The 19,425-nt window shown below is 37.3% G+C and overlaps 2 protein-coding genes across 3 annotated transcripts in view; one reads left to right on the top strand and one right to left on the bottom strand.

Annotated features, from left to right (window-relative positions):
- Positions 1-12,669, top strand: part of TPP2 (tripeptidyl peptidase 2) — a 55,983-nt gene extending 43,314 nt beyond the window's left edge. For both annotated transcript variants that reach the window (XM_071548745.1, XM_071548736.1), the window contains 4 exons: positions 218-348; positions 2,120-2,327; positions 8,683-8,802; positions 9,438-12,669. In XM_071548745.1, coding sequence (XP_071404846.1) covers positions 218-348; positions 2,120-2,327; positions 8,683-8,802; positions 9,438-9,527 — 549 coding nt within the window. In that variant the 3' untranslated portion in view covers positions 9,528-12,669. The remainder of the gene's footprint in view (positions 1-217; positions 349-2,119; positions 2,328-8,682; positions 8,803-9,437) is intronic.
- On the bottom strand, positions 10,653-18,949 carry METTL21C (methyltransferase 21C, AARS1 lysine). Its single transcript, XM_071548760.1, is given in 7 exon segments — positions 10,653-11,094; positions 11,638-11,755; positions 13,224-13,366; positions 14,691-14,842; positions 18,059-18,084; positions 18,817-18,876; positions 18,878-18,949. Coding segments are annotated over 7 exon segments (966 nt in total). The 3' UTR covers positions 10,653-10,699.
- Between the last annotated feature and the right edge of the window lie 476 nt (positions 18,950-19,425).

Genomic DNA, 19,425 nt, shown 5'->3' with positions numbered 1-19,425 from the left:
TTTCACTGCTTGTTTTCAGTGAAACGGACTATGCATGCAGGAAATCTTGCAGACTTTCCAGGTTTTTCTCAGCAAAATTTGGAGGAAATGGAAGAAAGGATGGGTTTAATTATCAAATGTTATTTCTACATAGGTTTGCAGTTAACCCTAATGTAGTGTGTTATCCAATGAAGTTGTGTGATTTCATAGATCTGAACATCTTTTTTTATTCTTTTAGGAACGAATGAAAAGACTTAATGAAATTGTTGAAGCTGCCAATACTGTAATCTCTCATATTGATCAGACAGGATTAGCTGTATATTTTGCCATGAAGACTGATCCCAGGCCTGATGCAACTACTATAAAAAAGTACCTACCCAGTAAATAATTTTCTTGCATCCTATTTCTGTGATCTATGTACTTTGTGTCTACATATAAGAAATTGAATGACTATACCTTTTTTTGATATCGTGTGTGAATTTTGGGACACAAATAATTCCAAATTTGACTATACAATTACTATGCTCTTTTATCTCCAGAATGCAGGAAGACTGAAACCTGCAATTTTTTATTTATTCAGTACACTAAATGGGAGTGCTTTCAGGATGTAAATGTATCAGGAAAATGGAGTATTAAGTTTTTGTATCAAGCTCAATCTAAGATCAGAGGGACCACCAGAATATCAGGAGTGTGTTTTGAGTGACACAGCTTTTTCTTTATACCTTGCAACCTCTCAGAAATTTACATCAGTCAAAGAACTAGCTGCTTGCAAAAGATTTCATTTGTGATAAGCATGATGAGCATACCTGTGCTTCAGAGTATTTTTGAGACTTGTTGCTTTTCTCTAGTTTTAGATTGTCCCTCTGAATTACTTGCCTGTCTGCCTGCCTGTCTCTGCCTGCCTGTCTCTGCCTGCCTGTCTCTGCCTGCCTGTCTCTGCCTGCCTGCCTGTCTCTGCCTGCCTGCCTGTCTCTGCCTGCCTGCCTGTCTCTGCCTGCCTGCCTGTCTCTGCCTGCCTGTCTCTGCCTGCCTGTCTCTGCCTGCCTGTCTCTGCCTGCCTGTCTCTGCCTGCCTGCCTGTCTGCCTGCCTGCCTGCCTGTCTCTGCCTGCCTGTCTCTGCCTGCCTGTCTCTGCCTGCCTGTCTCTGCCTGCCTGCCTGTCTGCCTGCCTGCCTGTCTGCCTGCCTGCCTGTCTGCCTGCCTGCCTGTCTCTGCCTGCCTGTCTCTGCCTGCCTGTCTCTGCCTGCCTGTCCCTGCCTGCCTGCCTGCCTGTCTCTGCCTGCCTGTCTCTGCCTGCCTGTCTCTGCCTGCCTGCCTGTCTGCCTGCCTGTCTCTGCCTGCCTGTCTCTGCCTGCCTGCCTGCCTGTCTCTGCCTGCCTGCCTGTCTCTGCCTGCCTGCCTATCTACCCTACCTAGGAGGACACTGTTGTGAAGGTGACATGCTACTCTGGAGAATGTGGTGGATTTTGTTGGTTGTAGCATGGTGCTGTTTGAGTTGTGAACAGAGCAGCAGATATGAAGATAAGGCCCTTAAAATGGGAGACCCATATTTGTTGATGATCTATAAAATACCAGATTTCAATTGTAAAGTTAGTCCATCTATTCTTGCTATCCTGAATTCTGATTTGTGTGTAATTTTAGAATTGTTGGTGTAAAAGCAAAGCCATGACATAATAAACTTCATTCTAAACATTTCTTGGTAAGTTGACCCATTAGGTCATGTGGTTGAATCTAACATCTGAAACGGAACACCAGATTCAATGGTGCTTTAAATGGATGCAATTCCTTTGAAGTCAGCGGAATTGTATCTGCTTATGTTAGTGGTGGATTTGACTGTCTCTCTTTATAATGCCAGGAACTATAAAGCTGTATTTCTAGATGCTGGCTTACTGACTTGCCCTTGCCTCAAGGCATCCAAGGTATTTCAGACTTTACAAGAATGACTGAGTTTCTTTAATGCATAGTGTCTATAGGTAATTTTTTACAATTATTTAAGTTACAGTAACTATCTTTGCTTTAAAAATTATTTGCGCTTATTTTTGTTTTGTGTATACTAGCTATTGTAAACTCAGCATTGATTCTGTTCTTCATGAGGCATCTGCAGAAAGTTCTAAATATTGTTCATACTGGTTTTTTTCTAGTGAAATGGAAAAACAGAAGAGTACTTTAGTGGATGCGCTTTGTCGAAAAGGAAGTGCTCTGGCTGACCAACTGCTTCATCTGCAGGCCCAAGAAGGGGCTGCTTCCAGTGATGCAGAAGGCAAAGATGAAGATCATGACAGCTGCTCAGAAGCTTTGACAGAGACATTCTGGGAAACAACAAAATGGACTGATCTTTTTGACAGCAAGGTAAGAGGCAGGAGCAGATTTTTTTCTTTTGCATGTTGGGTTTTCTGATAGTTTCTCCTGGAATTACGCACTGCCTTTGTGTGCACAGCTTCGTACATTCCTTCCCTTCTACTTTCTCATGCTATCCCCATATGTTGTGTTTCTTTACTGACCTTTTTACACAGAGTTTTTGCCAAGCCTGTCAAATCTATGGTAAGCCCATCTCTGTGCATGTGAATGTAGAGGTTAAGGGAAGGGTATAGGACAGTACCAGATTTACATGAAAAAGCTGCTTGTTTTATTGAATTGCTTCTTTCTGTACTTTCCAGGGAATATTTTTGATTAACCTCTGCGCTGTTGTAGCTGTACACACAGAAGTGTGCAGCATCCCTACTCTGTTCAGTCCTGCATGCTGTAGCCTCTTCCACACTATGGACAAGAGAAGTTTTGTGTTTTGCTGTCAGTAATATCTGTAGAGGTAAAGGAAGAAACCCTTGGAAATATATATTAGCACAGACTTCCCTGACATTTAAAGGTTCCAGGTCCTGAGACTTGAATATTTGTCTGCTTCATTCAAGACGGTTATTCCAGAAGGAAAAAAAAAATCGCTGTAGGTGATTAGTTATGTAGCTTTTAATTTATAGAGGTAATGACTTTATATTTTTAGCTGTTGAGCTATTGATATTAATTAATTGCTGTACTTAACTGTCACATATGACTGTGTTTTAGTGGAAGATGAAGTGACCAATATATTTGTTTAAGTAAAATTACCAAAGCACTTCAGGCAGTTAAAAAGCAAATACTTTGAAAGTGGGGAAAAAAATACACGCAAAAACATTTAACTTCCTTGGCAATAAATAAATGTCCAATAAGAACTTGTGCTTTAGGTGGAGACCTGAACAAGAATTTTTGTGGTGTTTACCCTCATTCCAGTGTATGTGTCCTTGTACATCTTTTCAGCATACCTCTTCTAATCGTTAACTGATTGTAATATCCTGTGGTAGCGCATTATGTGCTTTAATCATACTGTTTGGTACATGATTTTTTGCTGTCTGTTTGTAAATGCAGTACTTTGTTGCAGTGTAGTAACTCCTGGTTTGCTTCTGTCTTCTGATTTTTATTTTTTTAAGCAGATGGGAAGTTCAGTGAAAAATGCCAATATAGACTATTTTTTTTTAGTTTATCACTCTTTGTTAATAGTTTTAGTATTTTTTCAAGAGAGGTAGTGATTTCTGGTATTGTTGAGCTGTATGCTCTGGCCTGGAATAAATAACTGATTTAAATTCTACAGATTAGAAATTGAACCTTTCTCTTTGGCTGGCTTAACCATGGATTTGTCTAAGTGCATATTAAAGTTTTACTCTGAAAATTGATGCTTCTGTATTGTTAAATTGGTACTGAAAGGCCAACAAAACTTTTTTACATTTTTGTAGCATTTCATTTGGAATTAACTTCCATCCTGTTTATGTAGTATGTTTGTCCTCTTTTTCCTCTTGGTTTTACTACTCATATTGAAATCTAAACTGATTGACTGTCTTGAGCTATTTGCTCATTCCTCTGCTGTGGAGTGAGGGAGAGAACTGGAGGAGTAAACATGAGAACTTTTAGGGTGAGATAACAGTTCAACAGATACAGGAAAAGCCATGTGCACAAGCAAAACAAAACAAATTCATTTGCCTCTACCTATGAGCCACCAGATGTTAAAACATATCCACGAAAGCCAGGCTCCATCATATGCAGTAGTGACTTGGGAAATGAAACACCATCACTCCAAATCTCCCCCTTTCCTCCTCTTTCCCCAGCTTTATATGCTGAGCATGACACCATACAGTCTGGGATATCCCTCTGTTCAGCTGGGGCCAGCTGTCCCTGCTGTGTCCTCTCCCAACTTCTTGTGCACCCCCAGCCTCTTTGCTGGTGGGGTGGGGAGAGAAGCAGAAGAGACCTTGACTCTGTTCAAGTGCTGCTCAGCAATGACTAAATCATTCCTGTGTTTTAAGCCCTGTTTCCAGCAGAAATCCAAACCATGGTTCCATGCCAGCTACTGTGAAAAAAACTATAGCTCAGCCAAAACCAGCAGAGAGATAAAGAGTAGGAAAGGGTAGAGTGGTTCAGTCAAGTCAGATAGGGGACAGACTTTGTGTCAAATGAGAGTCCTCAAGAGGCAGTGAGCTTATTCTAAAGCAGTGTGGTAAAATAAAATGTGGAGCTCTTCCTGTATGTGGACATGGCTGTATGTCATTGGCACTTGAAAGATGGAACATCTGGTTCAGAAAGGATGGAAATAAGGCATTTGAATACTGCCCTGGTCAGTCAAGTATGTATGTATAGCTTTAGATAGAAAAACTGCTTTAAGTGTTTTTAGTTCGAAGCTTTTTATTAATCAGAGTTCATCCAGATGTCAGTAATTAAAAGGCTAAGTAAATTTTTGAAAACAAATTAATCAGGAACATCATCACTTTTCTGTGTGCTTCTGCTCACCCTCTGGTAGACAAAGTACTGTCACTTGTTTCATCTCTCCTCTGCAGATGTAGCACCTGTGTGGCCACAGGGCATTTGTTAGTTTCTTTGGATTGCCTGTTTTTCATTGAAGTGTTGTGCTTCTCCCCATATTGTAGCAAGTGTGTAGGGAAGTAACTTTACTTTTGATAGTAAGTGCATTTGTTCACTCTTTCAGCTATTCTCTGAAGGTTCACTTTAAATGAAACATGAAAGAAAATATCCATGTCCTCTGTGTACACAACAGCATTTCAATTAAACTCCATTTGAGACAGCTTTCTGCATATGTACTTCATTGATTATGCTAACATGTTTATGAGAGTGCTTTAGGGTCTTCAAGAATGAAATATAAATTGTGCAGTTTCTCTTTTACCTAAAACATAGCTTTAAATTTTGTAGGCCAAAATCCTGTTTATACAGAACTGCTACAGGAAAGGCATAAAATGTTGCGTGTTTGTTACTGAGAATGACCAATCTGTATAATTTAATGCCCCTCAACCTTTATTAGCTATTCATGAAAAGCCTAAAGTCACATTCAAAGATAAGTTTAAAAACAAGTAATAGGTACAAACCTTTCCATCTTGTCTTTTAAACATCTTTAGCTTATTGTTTTTCCTAGTACTGTCTGCACCATCAGATGCAGCTGTCTCTTCCAACTGATTGTATTCAGTCACTGCCAAAAATGTATTGCTGGATGCTTGATTCCTTTTAACTCCCCTTGCTCTGTGGAAAATATGAGTCAATTTTTTTAATATGAATATTACTTTTATTTGTAATAGTGTAGTTGATAGAGCAGAGAGAAATCAACAAACATAGACAAGAAACACAAACAAGAAACTTTAGTTTATTACTGTAGATGTATATGAATGTGGAAAAGCTTGTTTGTTGGGAATTGTAAACTTCATAATTCCAGTGTTCTTACAAGTAGTTGGAGTATGTTACCTATAGATTATATTGTTTAATCCAGTGTTTTAACCATTCGTAAATGTAGATATATTTTAATCAACTGCTTAAATAATTAATTGATTGCACAGGTCTGTTTTCATAGGTAACGGCGTTAGAATTCTAGAACAGGTTTTTTAGGGTCATTTAGTATTGCTAGATTCAAACACATTTTTCAGAGTGTTTTCAGGCTTTTAAATACTTCAGCCCTACAAATGTCTTGGGAGGGATCGTTGCAGCATTTTACTCTATGAAACATCTTTATAGTCAAAGGCAAATTAGGCAGCTGATGAGGAGATGGATGTTTAATCACTTTCACGGGTCTGGCTTTTAGCACAGGTAGTATTCCTGGCCATTCATTAGCTTGGGGAATAAAGTATCTAACAGTGACTTTCCTCCCTCCCCAGTATGCTAGAAGTATGAATTGCCTTCTCTTACTACCCTTTCTGTTGGTCTCTGTACAATTTCTTGGCTGTATCACCTGTTACGTAAAAGCTAGCCTTAACTATATTTATTGCAATTACTTTGAATTCATTCCTGTTCTTTCTTCTAGAAATTTTGCTTTTGGATACTACAAATTGGGTTTATTTGCTGATTTTATATGTTCATATAGCAGCTGTTCTTTCTGTTAAATCTTAATAGCATCCCGGTTTGCATTTTGTCTACACTCATCAAGGAACCATAGTCTTTACTTCAGTGATCTTATAAAGCTTGCAATAATTATAAGGCTTAATTTGACCAATATATGTACAAATTGTAAAATATCTAACATCTTTTGTTTGTAAACCAGTTCTGATTTTAAAGCAATTCATGGATTGTTCTTAACTTCTAAAATGCTAATGGATTTTTAGTAGTTTTACTGAACTTGTATACAGTTGATTGTTTTTTTTTTTCCAAGCACTAGAACAGAAATTGTTTTTTATCAACAGCTCTTGGAGCATTGTTTTCAACCTTTTAGTCCAGCAGAGAACCCTTTTCTCATTTAGAAATACCCAAACTTTTATTTGGCCAAAGCAAGGGTGTTTCGTAAAATGCTTTGTTTTCTTGCCACAAAAACTCTAGGAAGCCCTGTTACGAAAGAAATGCTGTCAAGTGGCTTTCCTCCTGCCTTTATCACTGATGTTCAATAACCATTCAAAACTTAGAGGGTCAGGTAAGAGCTTTCTTAATAGAGCAGTGACATTATTTCTGGTTAGCCTCCAATATGTTATATTTGCTGAGAGCTCCAATGCATTTTTCATTTGATTTTTTTTGTTTGTTTTTTTGTTTTGTGGTTCTATCATCTTTTACAGAAGGGAATTTTTTTCTTTTAAACTTTAGTTTAACCAACTAAATCTGCTAATGGATCCACTGAGCAGTTATTCAGAAATGTTTGCTAATGTGTTTTGCTTTAGGAAAATATCCAAAATAATTGGATTGAGAATGCAGCATGCAAAGTGTTTTTCCAATAGCAATATTTGGAAAATTTTATATGTGAATGGTGCTGTATGCTCATTGTTGCATATATGTGTGTGTTTTAAGCTACAACAGCTTAAGTGAATACTCAACATAGCCAAATAAGTACTTGAAGACAGAAGAAGAATGAGCAACTCTTGAGTACTTGGCATAGTATTTTGGAGCTTCAAAATTACACCTTTACTTGCTTGATAATTGAGCTTGTCATTTCTTTTTTACCTGTCTTTTAAATATTGATCCTGCAAAGTCTTGTGCATGTGATTAACACTAAATGAAAGTGTTCAGGCTTCTAAAATTAGACAGGTTCTTCAGTCCTTGCAAGATTCAGGTTTCTGGTTTCTTAATGTTTGTATTCTTGAGATATATTTAATTTGGGGGTTTTTTGCTGTAATGCAAAACATATTTCTAAACATCCTTGAAGGGGTTTTGTTAACTTTCTTAATGGGGTAGTTTAGGCAGGAAAATTTAAATTTTATTGTGGAGTCAGAGGGAAGGAAAAATGTAATGAATGAAAGGAAATGAACAGCAAACTCTAATACAAGATTTCATAAACGCTGCCAACAACAGACACACCACCATATTCACCAACTTTACTGCTGTGTCGCTTTTCAGTAAAAATTATAAATATTCATTGACTGTGTATGTACCAAAGGGAATAAATGACACCATGTCTTAACTCCTCTGATTCTTTGTACTGTAAGTGGTGAGATGGTATGAACTATTTTGCAACACCCTGTACACTGTCAGTGTTTGGGTGTTAAGAACCTGATTTATTTTACATTAGCTCTCAAATAGACACATTCATTTGCTTATGTGAGTTACCACATTGATAAGGACTGTAAGCTGGCTCTTTAGTGGTATCAAGAAAAAGCTTTTTCAATAATCTCTTCTTAATAAATTATCAGTAGTGAGGAACTGACCTAAAACCTGAGGCTTGTCTTCATGCTTACCTGTCTTCATTGCTTTTTTATAATTATGTGCATTTCTCTGTCTGTGTCTCTGTATATATATCATTCACTATGTACATCCATACTTGTTTCTGCAGTCAGTTTGTGACTACCTAGGAATCAAAATTCTCAATTGGGTCTTTGCTTCTGTAGGTCAAAGATATACCTGCCTGGTTCTTGATTATTTTTTTTAATTAATTTTTTCTTAATATACCCTATAGTTGCCTCTAGAGAATGAAAATTGAAAGAAGCTAGAAATGTGATAAATGAAAAATTAGAATAGTGACATCTGTGTGTTATGTAAGATGTTCTGAAGTCAAACATGTTTGTAAAGTCAGAAATAGTCTGCAGGAAGTTCGTGTTTATAACTGCTACTGTGAATCATCTGTTGTACTGCAAAGAAAAAGCTATCTTGTGTAAATGTTCTATTTTGAAACACTTCTTCTACCTGAAGACAATTTGCTATTACTTGTTAAACCTTGTAAGATATTAAAATACCTAATTTTTGGGTTTTTTTTTTATTTGCCTTGTAGGTTTTGTCTTTTGCCTATAAGCATGCATTGGTAAATAAAATGTATGGAAGAGGTCTCAAGTTTGCCACAAAACTTGCAGAAGAAAAGCCAACAAAGGACAACTTGAAAAACTGCATTCAGGTAAGGAATATTTTGTCAAGTAATGGGCTATGTTCATGCTGAGTAGGCTTTTAAAAGTAAGATTTAAGTCTTTTGTAATTTTTGATACTTTTTACATTTTAGAAACCACTAAATGTAACATTTTAACTTTATCTAGGCTTTTGTAGCTTGGCCTCCATGTTTAATAGTGATTTTGTCTTTCTTTTTATAGAATAACTAGTTTGTGAGTAACTGTCATTTTTAGCATATTTACTTTCTGAGACTTACTTTGAGGCATACAGGAAGTAGAGACAATGTAGTTAAAGATACCTGCATATTTAAAATCCTGTTGTTGCTGTTGAACCACTATTATTTTTGCTATTATTAATAAGAACTACTGCTAGTAGAACATAAGTGGAGAATTTATCAAAATTACTGTAATTCCTAGGACAAGATTTCTGTGCATTGAGTTAAACGATGGTGGATCATATAGTAGTCGGGGTGGGAAGTTTTAGTCCCTTTTAGGACTAAGGAATTAAAAGATCACCAGTTCTCCAATCTGTTACCTTTCTGATAATAGATATTTTTAGTAAGACGTTGATATCAATGCACTGTTTCTTTAGATTTAGATGTTAAAAAGAATTTTTTACTCATTAATGTCTGCTTTTTTTCTTCAGCTAATGAAGTTGCTTGGATGGACTCATTGTGCAACTTTCACTGAGAACTGGCTTCCTGTCATGTATCCACCTGACTACTGTGTATTCTAGAAAACCCACAATTGTAAAATTAAAATTATTTTATATGGGGCAGGATAGGAAAAGATAAGTTTGACTTTTTATTCGAACGCATGTTTTCATTACTGAATGCTGATTATTAAATTGTGTGTATTTATCAGTAAAGGCACCTGGGTACAGCTAATACCTGTTAACCTAACTCCTGCCATCAGGGAGTTTCCTTATTGTGCATCCCATTGCTGGCAATGGATGTGCCAGAACTGCCAACACCAAGGATTTGGAATCAGGTTGGAAAGATTTACTGCATGCATGTTAGGTTCTGAACTGTTACATTTAATTGCAAACCTGTCAAAGGTCTGTATTTTTTACGGTAAACTGAATTTTAACATGTTTGATCCTAATTTCAGATTTATGAAGGCCTTAAAGCTACTTCAAGAGTAGCTAAAATCTTACCTATTAAATGAAAATAATGGAACACCTGTATTGTTTGCAAGAGTTTACATTTAAATTTTTTTTAAGAAAAATTCAACCTCTCAAACTGTTACAGTGTTTAACTTGGAATTGCTGATGCATAGGTGCTCTTGTACATCTTCATTTTGGAGTGATTTCAGGCAAACTCAAAAATCCATGTGAAGTTGAGTATCAGGACAGGCTGATACGTGTATAAAAGTGCCAGAGAGTTACATCTTGATCAGATATTGTAAAGCTATGCATATATGTTTATTAATGTTAAAAATATAAACCACAGCAGAATAAATGTGCAAAGCTGAAGATCAAAAAAACACCATGTGCACTCTGATACTTTAAAAAAATTTTATAATTAATAAAAATGCTGAAGCTAAAAATTGTATTGGTTTCTGGATGAGTACATAAATGGAACTTGCTGAAAGAACACACCTTACAAATGACAGAAGTTCAGTGCAGCCCAGAAGATCTGCTTTTTGTAAAGCCTTTTTACTAACTATTGTTACAAACATTGTTTCTTCAGTGAAGGGAAATTGATCTGTTTGGACAGGTCGTATGTATCAAACAGAGACAAATTGCCGTATCTTTTGCCTTGCTGGTTTCTTCAATACTTGCAATGCAAAACTGAGATACAACAGCAACTTTTACAAATATAAATGCACAGAAGGTACAACATAATCCTGCAAAACATTCCAGACTGAGGTGCTGCCACTAAATCAAGATTAGTAATAGATTTCTCTTTAATTCTCTCTTACTGTGACTTTAAGCAGCTTGACATTTGATTCTGGAAATTCTGCCAGAATGGTTGTGTTAAATATATTGCCAAGTTTTTCCAAAAATTCATAATCTGTACTGAATCTGAATTTATTGGCCCATAGTAATACTGTTCCTGGCTTACAAAAATACACCATTGTTGCTAGCAGAGGATCCAGAGCTGCATGATGGTACACAACATCAGTTGCCAGTATGAAATCGTAATGGTAAGTCGATACAGGAAAATCTTCATTGAGGCCTTCTCCCCATACCAGTTTTCTCACTTCAGGTTTGTGCATATTCATGTTTTGTGTATTTCTTGAAATATTATATGACAGATTTTCAAGAACTTCAGGCAAATCAGTAGCTGTAACATGAGCTCCTAAAGAAAAATATGAATTTGTTTCAATTCACAGAATCATCAAGGTCAGAAGAGACCTTCAAGATTGTTTAGTGCAACTGTGTGCCCAGCACCACCATAGTCACCTCTAAACCATATTCGCAAGTCCCACATCAAGATACCTCTTGAACACTTCCAGACATGGTTACTACACCACCTCCCTGGTCAAGTTATTCCAATGCCTAAACCACTCTTTAAAAAAAAATCTTTTTCTAATGTCTAATCTGAACTCCCTTAGCATAACTTAAGGCCATTTCCTCCCATCCTGTCATTTGAGACATGGCAGAATTCATAGGTATGTAGTTGAACATATATAAAACTTTACACAACTTCTCCAGCCTCCCTCTCACCAATAACTAGGGTACTTACTTAGTTAACAAAACAGTATTTAACAATAATTTTCATTAAAAAAGAAAACCTGTGACAAAGTTTACTTCAGTTGTTTTTTCATTTGTCTTGAGGTGGCAGTGGCAGATCTAGTTCATCTTTCACGAGAAGTCCAAAAGAAAATACAAATTCACCAACCTAAGATACAGGCCACAATGGAAAGCAAGCCTGTTCCAGCACCAATTTCCAAAACTTTTTTGTCTTTGAGGTTGAATTGTTCTTGATTTGATTCCAGATATTGAGATAAAGCCAGTGCCTAGAATGGTTAACACATATCCATAAGAGGGTAACAACAAAGTTGCACAAAAATTCATTAGATGTTTTTATACAAAGGTGTGGTTTTTTAGTAGAATGAAAAACACTGAAGGATGTAACATAGAAACATAATAGGAAAAGAATTGCTATGTCCTGTTTTTTTATATTAAAAAAAAAGATTGAAGCAGTTTAGTTTTACATTCATGGGATGTGGATTTGCTACACATTTCTATGTGAGTCCTCTGACAGCTCAAGATAGGCAGTGTTAAGATATGAACCATGCAGTCAGATCAAGGAAGAGGTTTAACAATGTAAAAAGTAATTATCTGGTTTATTATCACAAATGTGCTTTATTATCACTAAGTCAATTCAGGCTTCAGCAGAGATTTCGGAAAACCTTTTTTTTTGTTTCAATTTTTTTAGCAAAGGAAATAATAAAAATTCTTTACCAACTCAACACTTGTCTTGATAATAGTATAAACTTTAAAAAGCAAAACAGCAGTATATGGAAATATTGTTTTTCAGGCCTTTGTAAAGATCTTTTCAATAGAATATAAATGCGCTGTTTATAAACATAAACTGATGCCAAAGAAACCGTCTTCCCCTTTTGCTTCTCTTTTTTAGAGTTGTGTTACTATTTTAACTTGTGCTTTTCATATTGCAACACTGTCTACCTGCTCTGCGAAACCTGACAGCTAATGAATCACCAGTCCAATTTGTGCAACCTCTTCATTTTCTTGGGTAGTTGTACCGTCTGCATTCTGACACCTGATCAATGTGCGAATTGATGATCTGACATGTCAAAATAAGATAGTTTCACCCGCACATACGCTTGCTTTCTTTCTACTGTTTTGAAATTGTCTGCTTTTTTTTTGTGAGCTTTTTAAATAAATGTGGATCTGAAAAATTTTGAAATCCTAATGTGCATGTCTTTATCAGTTGACCTTCCCTTCCCTCAAAGGCAGTTTTCTCAGTCCACATGAAATTCTGGTTTTAAGAGCAGGAGAAGAAGAGATTGAGAACTGTTTACAAGTATGGTTTTCCATACTGCAGTGGAACTGTTCCAGCCTGTTCTTTAAAAGAAGCGTATTTAATTGTTATAATCTCCTTTATTTAATCTCACAATTTTCTTTTTCAGCCTCCTTGTTGTACTGCAGATTGTTGACTTCCCAGCAGTGACTGATTAGAAATGTAGGAAGCTGAACGCTTTTTTCCCGAGTTCCCTTTCTGAATTATTTTTCAATGCCTGCATCCTATTTGGAAATGCTCAAGTGCCACAGTCCTTTTGGCATGAACTGGCAAATTACCAGAACCTTTACAAAGGCAGTTTTCTGCTAAAGACTTTTGTCTTGTGTAGGGAAACCTCCATTGTCAGAAGCGTCATCTAAGAAAGATTCCTTAATATTTGTGTGCTGCTGTCATAGTTTCCTCTTGTGTCATGTCAGCTTTCTGCTGTATTGTGTGCTTACCCCTGGCCATACCACAGCTCCAAAGTGTTCTATGGACTCCTGAATGACAATCTGGTGGCCAACGTACGTATAGTGCTCTTTGTCAAAGTAGTGCGACGCTCTGGGAACCCAGTTCTGCAGTATTTTAAGAGTTACTGGTGAGCCTGTGAGAAAAGAGTTGAAATTTGTGTTTTTATATGCAACTTGTTAAGGTGTAAAATGTATTTTGCAAAAACAGTGTATGGGCACACAGACTAGAAAAGCTGTCAGGCCATTGGCCTTGAAGTACAGACTCCTTAAGGTTGGAAAGATCTGGAAAGATGTTGATTCCAGCTATTAACCACCCCAGCACCACTGTGCTCATCACTAAAACATGTCTTCAAGTGTCACAGCCACACATCTTTTGAATACTTCAGGGATGGTGATTCTAGTACTTCCCTGGACAGCCCATCCCAGTGCCTTGACCACCCTTTCAGTGAAGACCTGTTTCTGACCAAAAAGTACACAGGTCTGGCTGGCCAGGGAGTGAAAGGAACAATGGTCATTTCCTGCCATTCTGAGTGTTCCAAGTGGGCAATTTACAGATAAAAACAAGCATTTTAGGAAAAGCTACTAATTCAAATATAAAACTCTGCTAATAACAGCTAGAAGACTTTCAGGGCCAAGTTGTGTTTTGGAGTAAGCCAGTTCATATTACGTGTTCCATTAAGGTTTTTTTGCCTTTGATTTCATTTGTGGGGCCACTGGCTCTAGAACATCAAGCTTCTTTTTACATAAGAAGGATTGAGAATTTACATCTTACATTGAAGAAAACCTAACTCTTTTCAGTGGTTGTTTCTTAAGCATCCTGCCACAGAAGGAGGGTTGTCAGAAGCTCTTTTAGTATATGTTAACAACATACAGTGTGGTACAGCAAGTCTAATGTGTTAGCTGTACTAATGTGTCTCATCACAGCAAGGAGGCTTATGGGTGAGGCTTTTCAGAAGAACTGTGCTGAACTGTTCGATCTGCTCTCACTGAAAACAAGGACACTTCTGAATGACTGTACTGGTGCTGGAAAACTGTTAGCAGGATATGCATAGAATTAACTCCAAAGAAAGGTTTGCTTTGACTAGCATGGATTATACTTGTTGCCTGCCAGGAATTCTTGGTAGCTTTTAGAGCAGTTAGTCTGTTGAAATTTGTAAAACCACAACTTTAACAGTGCCAGCCCAATTAATGCATATTGTAATCATATCTCTGATTGTATTTGGCAAGTAATTCTTAAGATGTCCAAGTAAAATCAGACTTTTTTATATATACATCTTAATTCTGGAGATAATATTTTTGTAGATTTGATCTGATAATATATGCAAATATAAGGGGAAACGAGAAAATTGGCTATCAAAAAGAAAAGTGACACGGTGACATCCATTTGGAGACTGACAAAAATCAAAATATGAAATGCTAGCATGCAACAGCAATTGCAGTATTTAAATGGAATTAAACCTGTGTCGAATTCTGCACACTTGGAGCTGCAAGTGCAGTTTTCAGAGTCATAATGCTCTTCACAGGTTTCTTCTTCCTCAGATTGGCAGTCCATTGCTCTTTGAATTTTGTTGGACAGTGGTGGCTGCTGTGCAGAGATCATAGCAGCAGAGCTGAAACAGAAGAGGAAAAATAATGTAAAATCTTGCAGGCACTCTCTTTGTGTGCAATATGACTGCAGAAGACAATGAGTAGTTCAGGTGGCCTTTGGTGGCCTTTTGGGGTATTTTTCAGTGATGGGTTGAAGGAATAGGATGAGATGTGACATCCCCATTCCTCTGGGTGCTACAAGCACTTTCTGGTAATGAAGTAATGCTGTCAGAATTCTTATTTTACTACATTCATCATATTTATTATCATGATTATTTTAACATTTATCCAGAATCCTAGCATTATGTCACTGAATTGATGCCACTAAGCAGTCTGAAAATTGAGCTACTTTTATCAATTGAAGCAATGGTTGAGAAAGATAACTGTCTTTTAACATCTGTTACTTCTTATCTGTGTAATTTACTGTTTTCCAAAAAACTTGAGACTTGGTATTCCAGAGATAAAACTGTCATTTACTGCAGCCATTGCTCTTGATTTTGTCTACTTACAGTTTCCTTTTTTTCCTTGCCTTTTCTTGCAGAACAGATAAATAAATTACCCTGAAATGTGTGGAACTGCAGAATATGCAGATGGCAGTCAGGAAATCATTGCAATGAGAAGTTTGAACCCATAAGGCTTTTTTGAGAGCTCTGTGTGTGTTGTGAATGACTTTGCATCCTCAGTGTACAGGGCAGCACCCAGCCTAAGTAGGACCTGATTGATACCAGCTAACATAATAAAAGCAGGAGTAGGACTGGATCTAAATTTGCCTGGGGAGAAATATGTCAGTGAAACTTTATGCTTGACTGGAGTTTTCTTCAGTGAAGCACCAGCATATATCTGTGAGTGTGTGTAGAGGTACATATATATACACACATATCTGCATCTAAAGAGCAAAAAACTGGCTCTGGCCAGAGGCTGTAGAAGTTCACCTTTCCCACATAACATGATGGCTGGAGTGAACTATGTTTTTATCTGTGATGAAAACATTTATCCTTTCTGCTCGCCCTTGAGACTGCATATTTGCTCTCTTCACCCACAGGCACTGCAGGCTAAGTGTTGTATCATTTGGGTTGAGTCATGCTGTGGGAGGCTGTTGTAGAGATCCTGACCAGAGAGGGTAAATTTTTGGCAGTGACCAAGAGGTTCAGCAATGCCTGCAGGTAGTTTTTTTAAGGAGCAGAGTGACTGCTGACTTACATGGGTGGTTTATTTACACATGATATTGACACCATTGCAGTTTTACTGATACCTGATATATTCCTTATTGCTGCTCTGTTTATTCACAGGATGGGACTTATGTTCTTATTCCTCTGACACTGCATTTCTTCAGTCTTGGCAGTGATTTTGTACTGTTTCAGAAAAGAGTGCTTTAAAGTAAATTGATTTCTGCAGATTTTTTTTTCCTTCAGAGAGCCTCCATCCGGCTGGTAATGAGTTCCGGTTGTGCACCTTTTGTGTATGATTTGAGATGCCATCACAGTAGATAAGAGACCTAAGTTAATGCAGTTACTGCATTCCCTGACACATGAGTGAATGCATCCATGTCCACATTTCATACATGATATTGTGCTTCCTTCCAGCAGCAATGGTTTTTCTCATGTAATCAAAGAGAGACTTCTAGTTTTCAGCAATGCCTCCTTTTCATACCTTGAGCTAGAATAAAATCTGGCCATGTTTTAATGCTTTAGGAATTCTCTGTGAAAAGTATTTTAAGACTTGTGCAATTGGGAAGGCACATAATGAAAAGAGAAGAATCTGTCAGAACTGGTTATGGCTACAGCCAGAAAACACTTGGTTGAAGACCCAGTCTTCTGAACATTTCATGTGGAAACATGCAGAGCACTACATTTTCATGTTTGGGATGAGTTGTTTGTTTTGCTGTTTTTGCGGGGGGGGGGGGGTGGGATTATAAGGTTCTTGTAGCATGAAATTTGTGCTATTTAAGTGGAAAAGCCAATCCTGAAATTAATAAGCAGGAGGGGACTTGACTTTGTCCAGTACTCTACTATGTATAAAATCAGAAGGGCTTGTCTAATGAGTAAACTGTAATTGCCAGTCTGGACAGAAAGTGATCCCTCTGTATTTTTTTCCTTGCTTGAATGAGTTATTACTGCAACAGACCAAAATTTCAGTTAGCTGTGGGTAGTGGTGAGTTCAAGAAAATAGCTTGGAAACATGCTTAGTAAATACAAATTTGTTGATCTGCTATTAAGGACCTGCAGGAAAGAAAATTGCATCTCTAACTGTGATATATATATCCTATTATCACTCATTCAGTACAGACTGAACTCTAAATTTAATTAGATGTGTTAAATTACATTTTTAAATTAAGAATTGTTACACTTTTCCTCATTTTGTCCTTTGAGCTCCTCTAAAATAGGAGCATGTTTAAATATTGAGAAATATTTAAGAATTTGGGAAAATTTGCTGTTTTTATTAAATCACTTAAAATTATCAGAAGGCCTAAAAATCACCTAGCGGTCACTCTGGTGCTATGGTGAGTCTTGTGTGTTCCTTTAGTCTGTCAGTTCTGAGCTCTAAGATGGTGAATTGGGGGGGATAAACACTATGCAATCTGCATTTGTGTGTCACCTAACACACTGGGCTCTGGTTTGTGGCTGGGGCTTCTAGATGCTATATTAGTATCTTGTAATAGGTGTAGCTTTTGCTAAACAGGAAGGGTTTTCTAAGTGTGTATATATACACAGACACATTCTATTACCATAATTATTAAGTTCTGTATTTCGTAGGAGTAAAAAGTAAGACTTTTTTTAGCTGCAAACTACTTTTAGTCTTATAAATTCAAGAATTCAAGCACATTAGCATCTTGGCCTTATTGATGCACAGCTTTATTTTATCGTTTTAAGTGACTGACAACTACCTGAAGACTACAGGCACAAGTGAGTATTGAGAAGCTATTTGCATTATTACATCCTCTATATGTAATATGGTCAAGTTGCTGCTGTGCTTCTAGAATTATAAAAAACATCTGTTAGTGTTTTGACATTTTCCTGATCATTAATTTACTGAAAATTATACATCTTTAAAAGAATTTTGCTTTAATGAAGTTGCAGGAAAAAATCTTCTCCCTTAGAAAGTGTTGGCTCTTTCTGAATGTGAACAGCCAGGTTTTTTCCAGATGATCCTGTTGGGAAATAATCATCTAAATTCTTTCAGAGTTTTAAAACCAGCATTGACTTCATTAACAGTCTTAAGCTGTTGTGAACAAAACTTACAAAATCACATTTGATTTCTTCAGAACCTAAGGAAGAAACAATAATTCACAAAATTATATCTATTTGGCAATACCACATAAAATTAACAAGGTGATTAAACACTGAAGGGCAAATTGTAAGATGATGATAAACCTTAAGGTAACAGTTTATCCCCTAAAAATTTTGTGGCTCTTAAACTACTGAAATCCATTACTCAGAAAGAGCTTTTCAAATTTAGCTACATGGCCAAAAAAAAGACTATTGAGCAGTACTGGGTCTTCATCTGTAAACACAACTCTGCTGAAATGTGTTTCTCCCATCTCTGCACAAAGTTGCACAGCATACTCTGGTTTAATCTGAAGTATTTGGGCAAAAGCCAGTTTCATTTACTCACATGGGAAAAGCAATTACAATGTGTTATTTCCAAGGCAGACTTAACCATACACTTTTACCATACCCTGACATGTTTCTTAGCACTCATACAATTTTCTCATGTTATCATGCACTACATTAAACAAACAAACAAAAAATTATCAATGCTAGGAAATAAAGGAAATGTCAATGCTAGGAATATCATAATAAGAAACAAGGTAAATGGACCCAAATACTGAAAACCAGCAGCAACAGTCACTCCTTATGAAACAGAATAGGTTAGGAAAGCTGGATTCTGTTGGCTGACAGAGCTGACCTGAAATACAAGAATTCAAAGGTATTTCTGTTAGTTAGCAGAGAACACAAAGGCATGCCAGACCAGGTTAGCTGGGCAGCTCTGTGGGTACCTGATGTGACAGAGGGCACGGGAAGTTTCCTGTGGTTGGATGCACGCGCCAGAGGTTTTTTATACAGGCATGCACCTGAAAAGAATAACTTTCCGTTCTGGCCAGTTGGATTGCAGGCTATTTAGAGTAACATTACCAGGCAGTGCTCAAAGAACTTACTGTGTTACATTAAACTCTGCCACATTTGCAGTGCAAAATGAAAACTCTCTTAGATTTTGAAGTCCCAAGTGTACTAACCCTCAGAAACAAAATTTCAGCTTCCTCCAGCCTCTTGTTCTGTTTTTGCAGATGCAGTGTTCGCTGTGTTGGCCTTAGGTCAGCAGAGCTTACTCTGCTGCAAGCAACTTACTGGGGGCAAACTAGCACATAAATAACGTGTGTGGCCACTTGGCAGCAGCCCTAGCACGGAGAAAAGTTCAAGAAGCTCCTGCTGGCAGGGAAAGGTCAAGTCTTACTTGCCCTGCTGAGTGTCTGGCTGGGAAAGCTTTGGGTACCCTCCTCTGTCCTGAGTCACAGAGAGTTAGGGGAACTGACAATCCTAAGAAAATAACAACTTTCCCATGGTCTTTGGTGCAGGTCATAACCATAGGAATGACATACACTGAGAGT

This window comes from Pithys albifrons, chromosome 1 (assembly GCF_047495875.1).
Source record: "Pithys albifrons albifrons isolate INPA30051 chromosome 1, PitAlb_v1, whole genome shotgun sequence".
In the NCBI taxonomy this organism is placed as follows: Eukaryota; Metazoa; Chordata; class Aves; order Passeriformes; family Thamnophilidae; genus Pithys; species Pithys albifrons.
The sequence above is the reverse complement of the archived record's forward strand: the minus strand, read 5'-3'. Positions and strand labels throughout refer to the sequence as shown.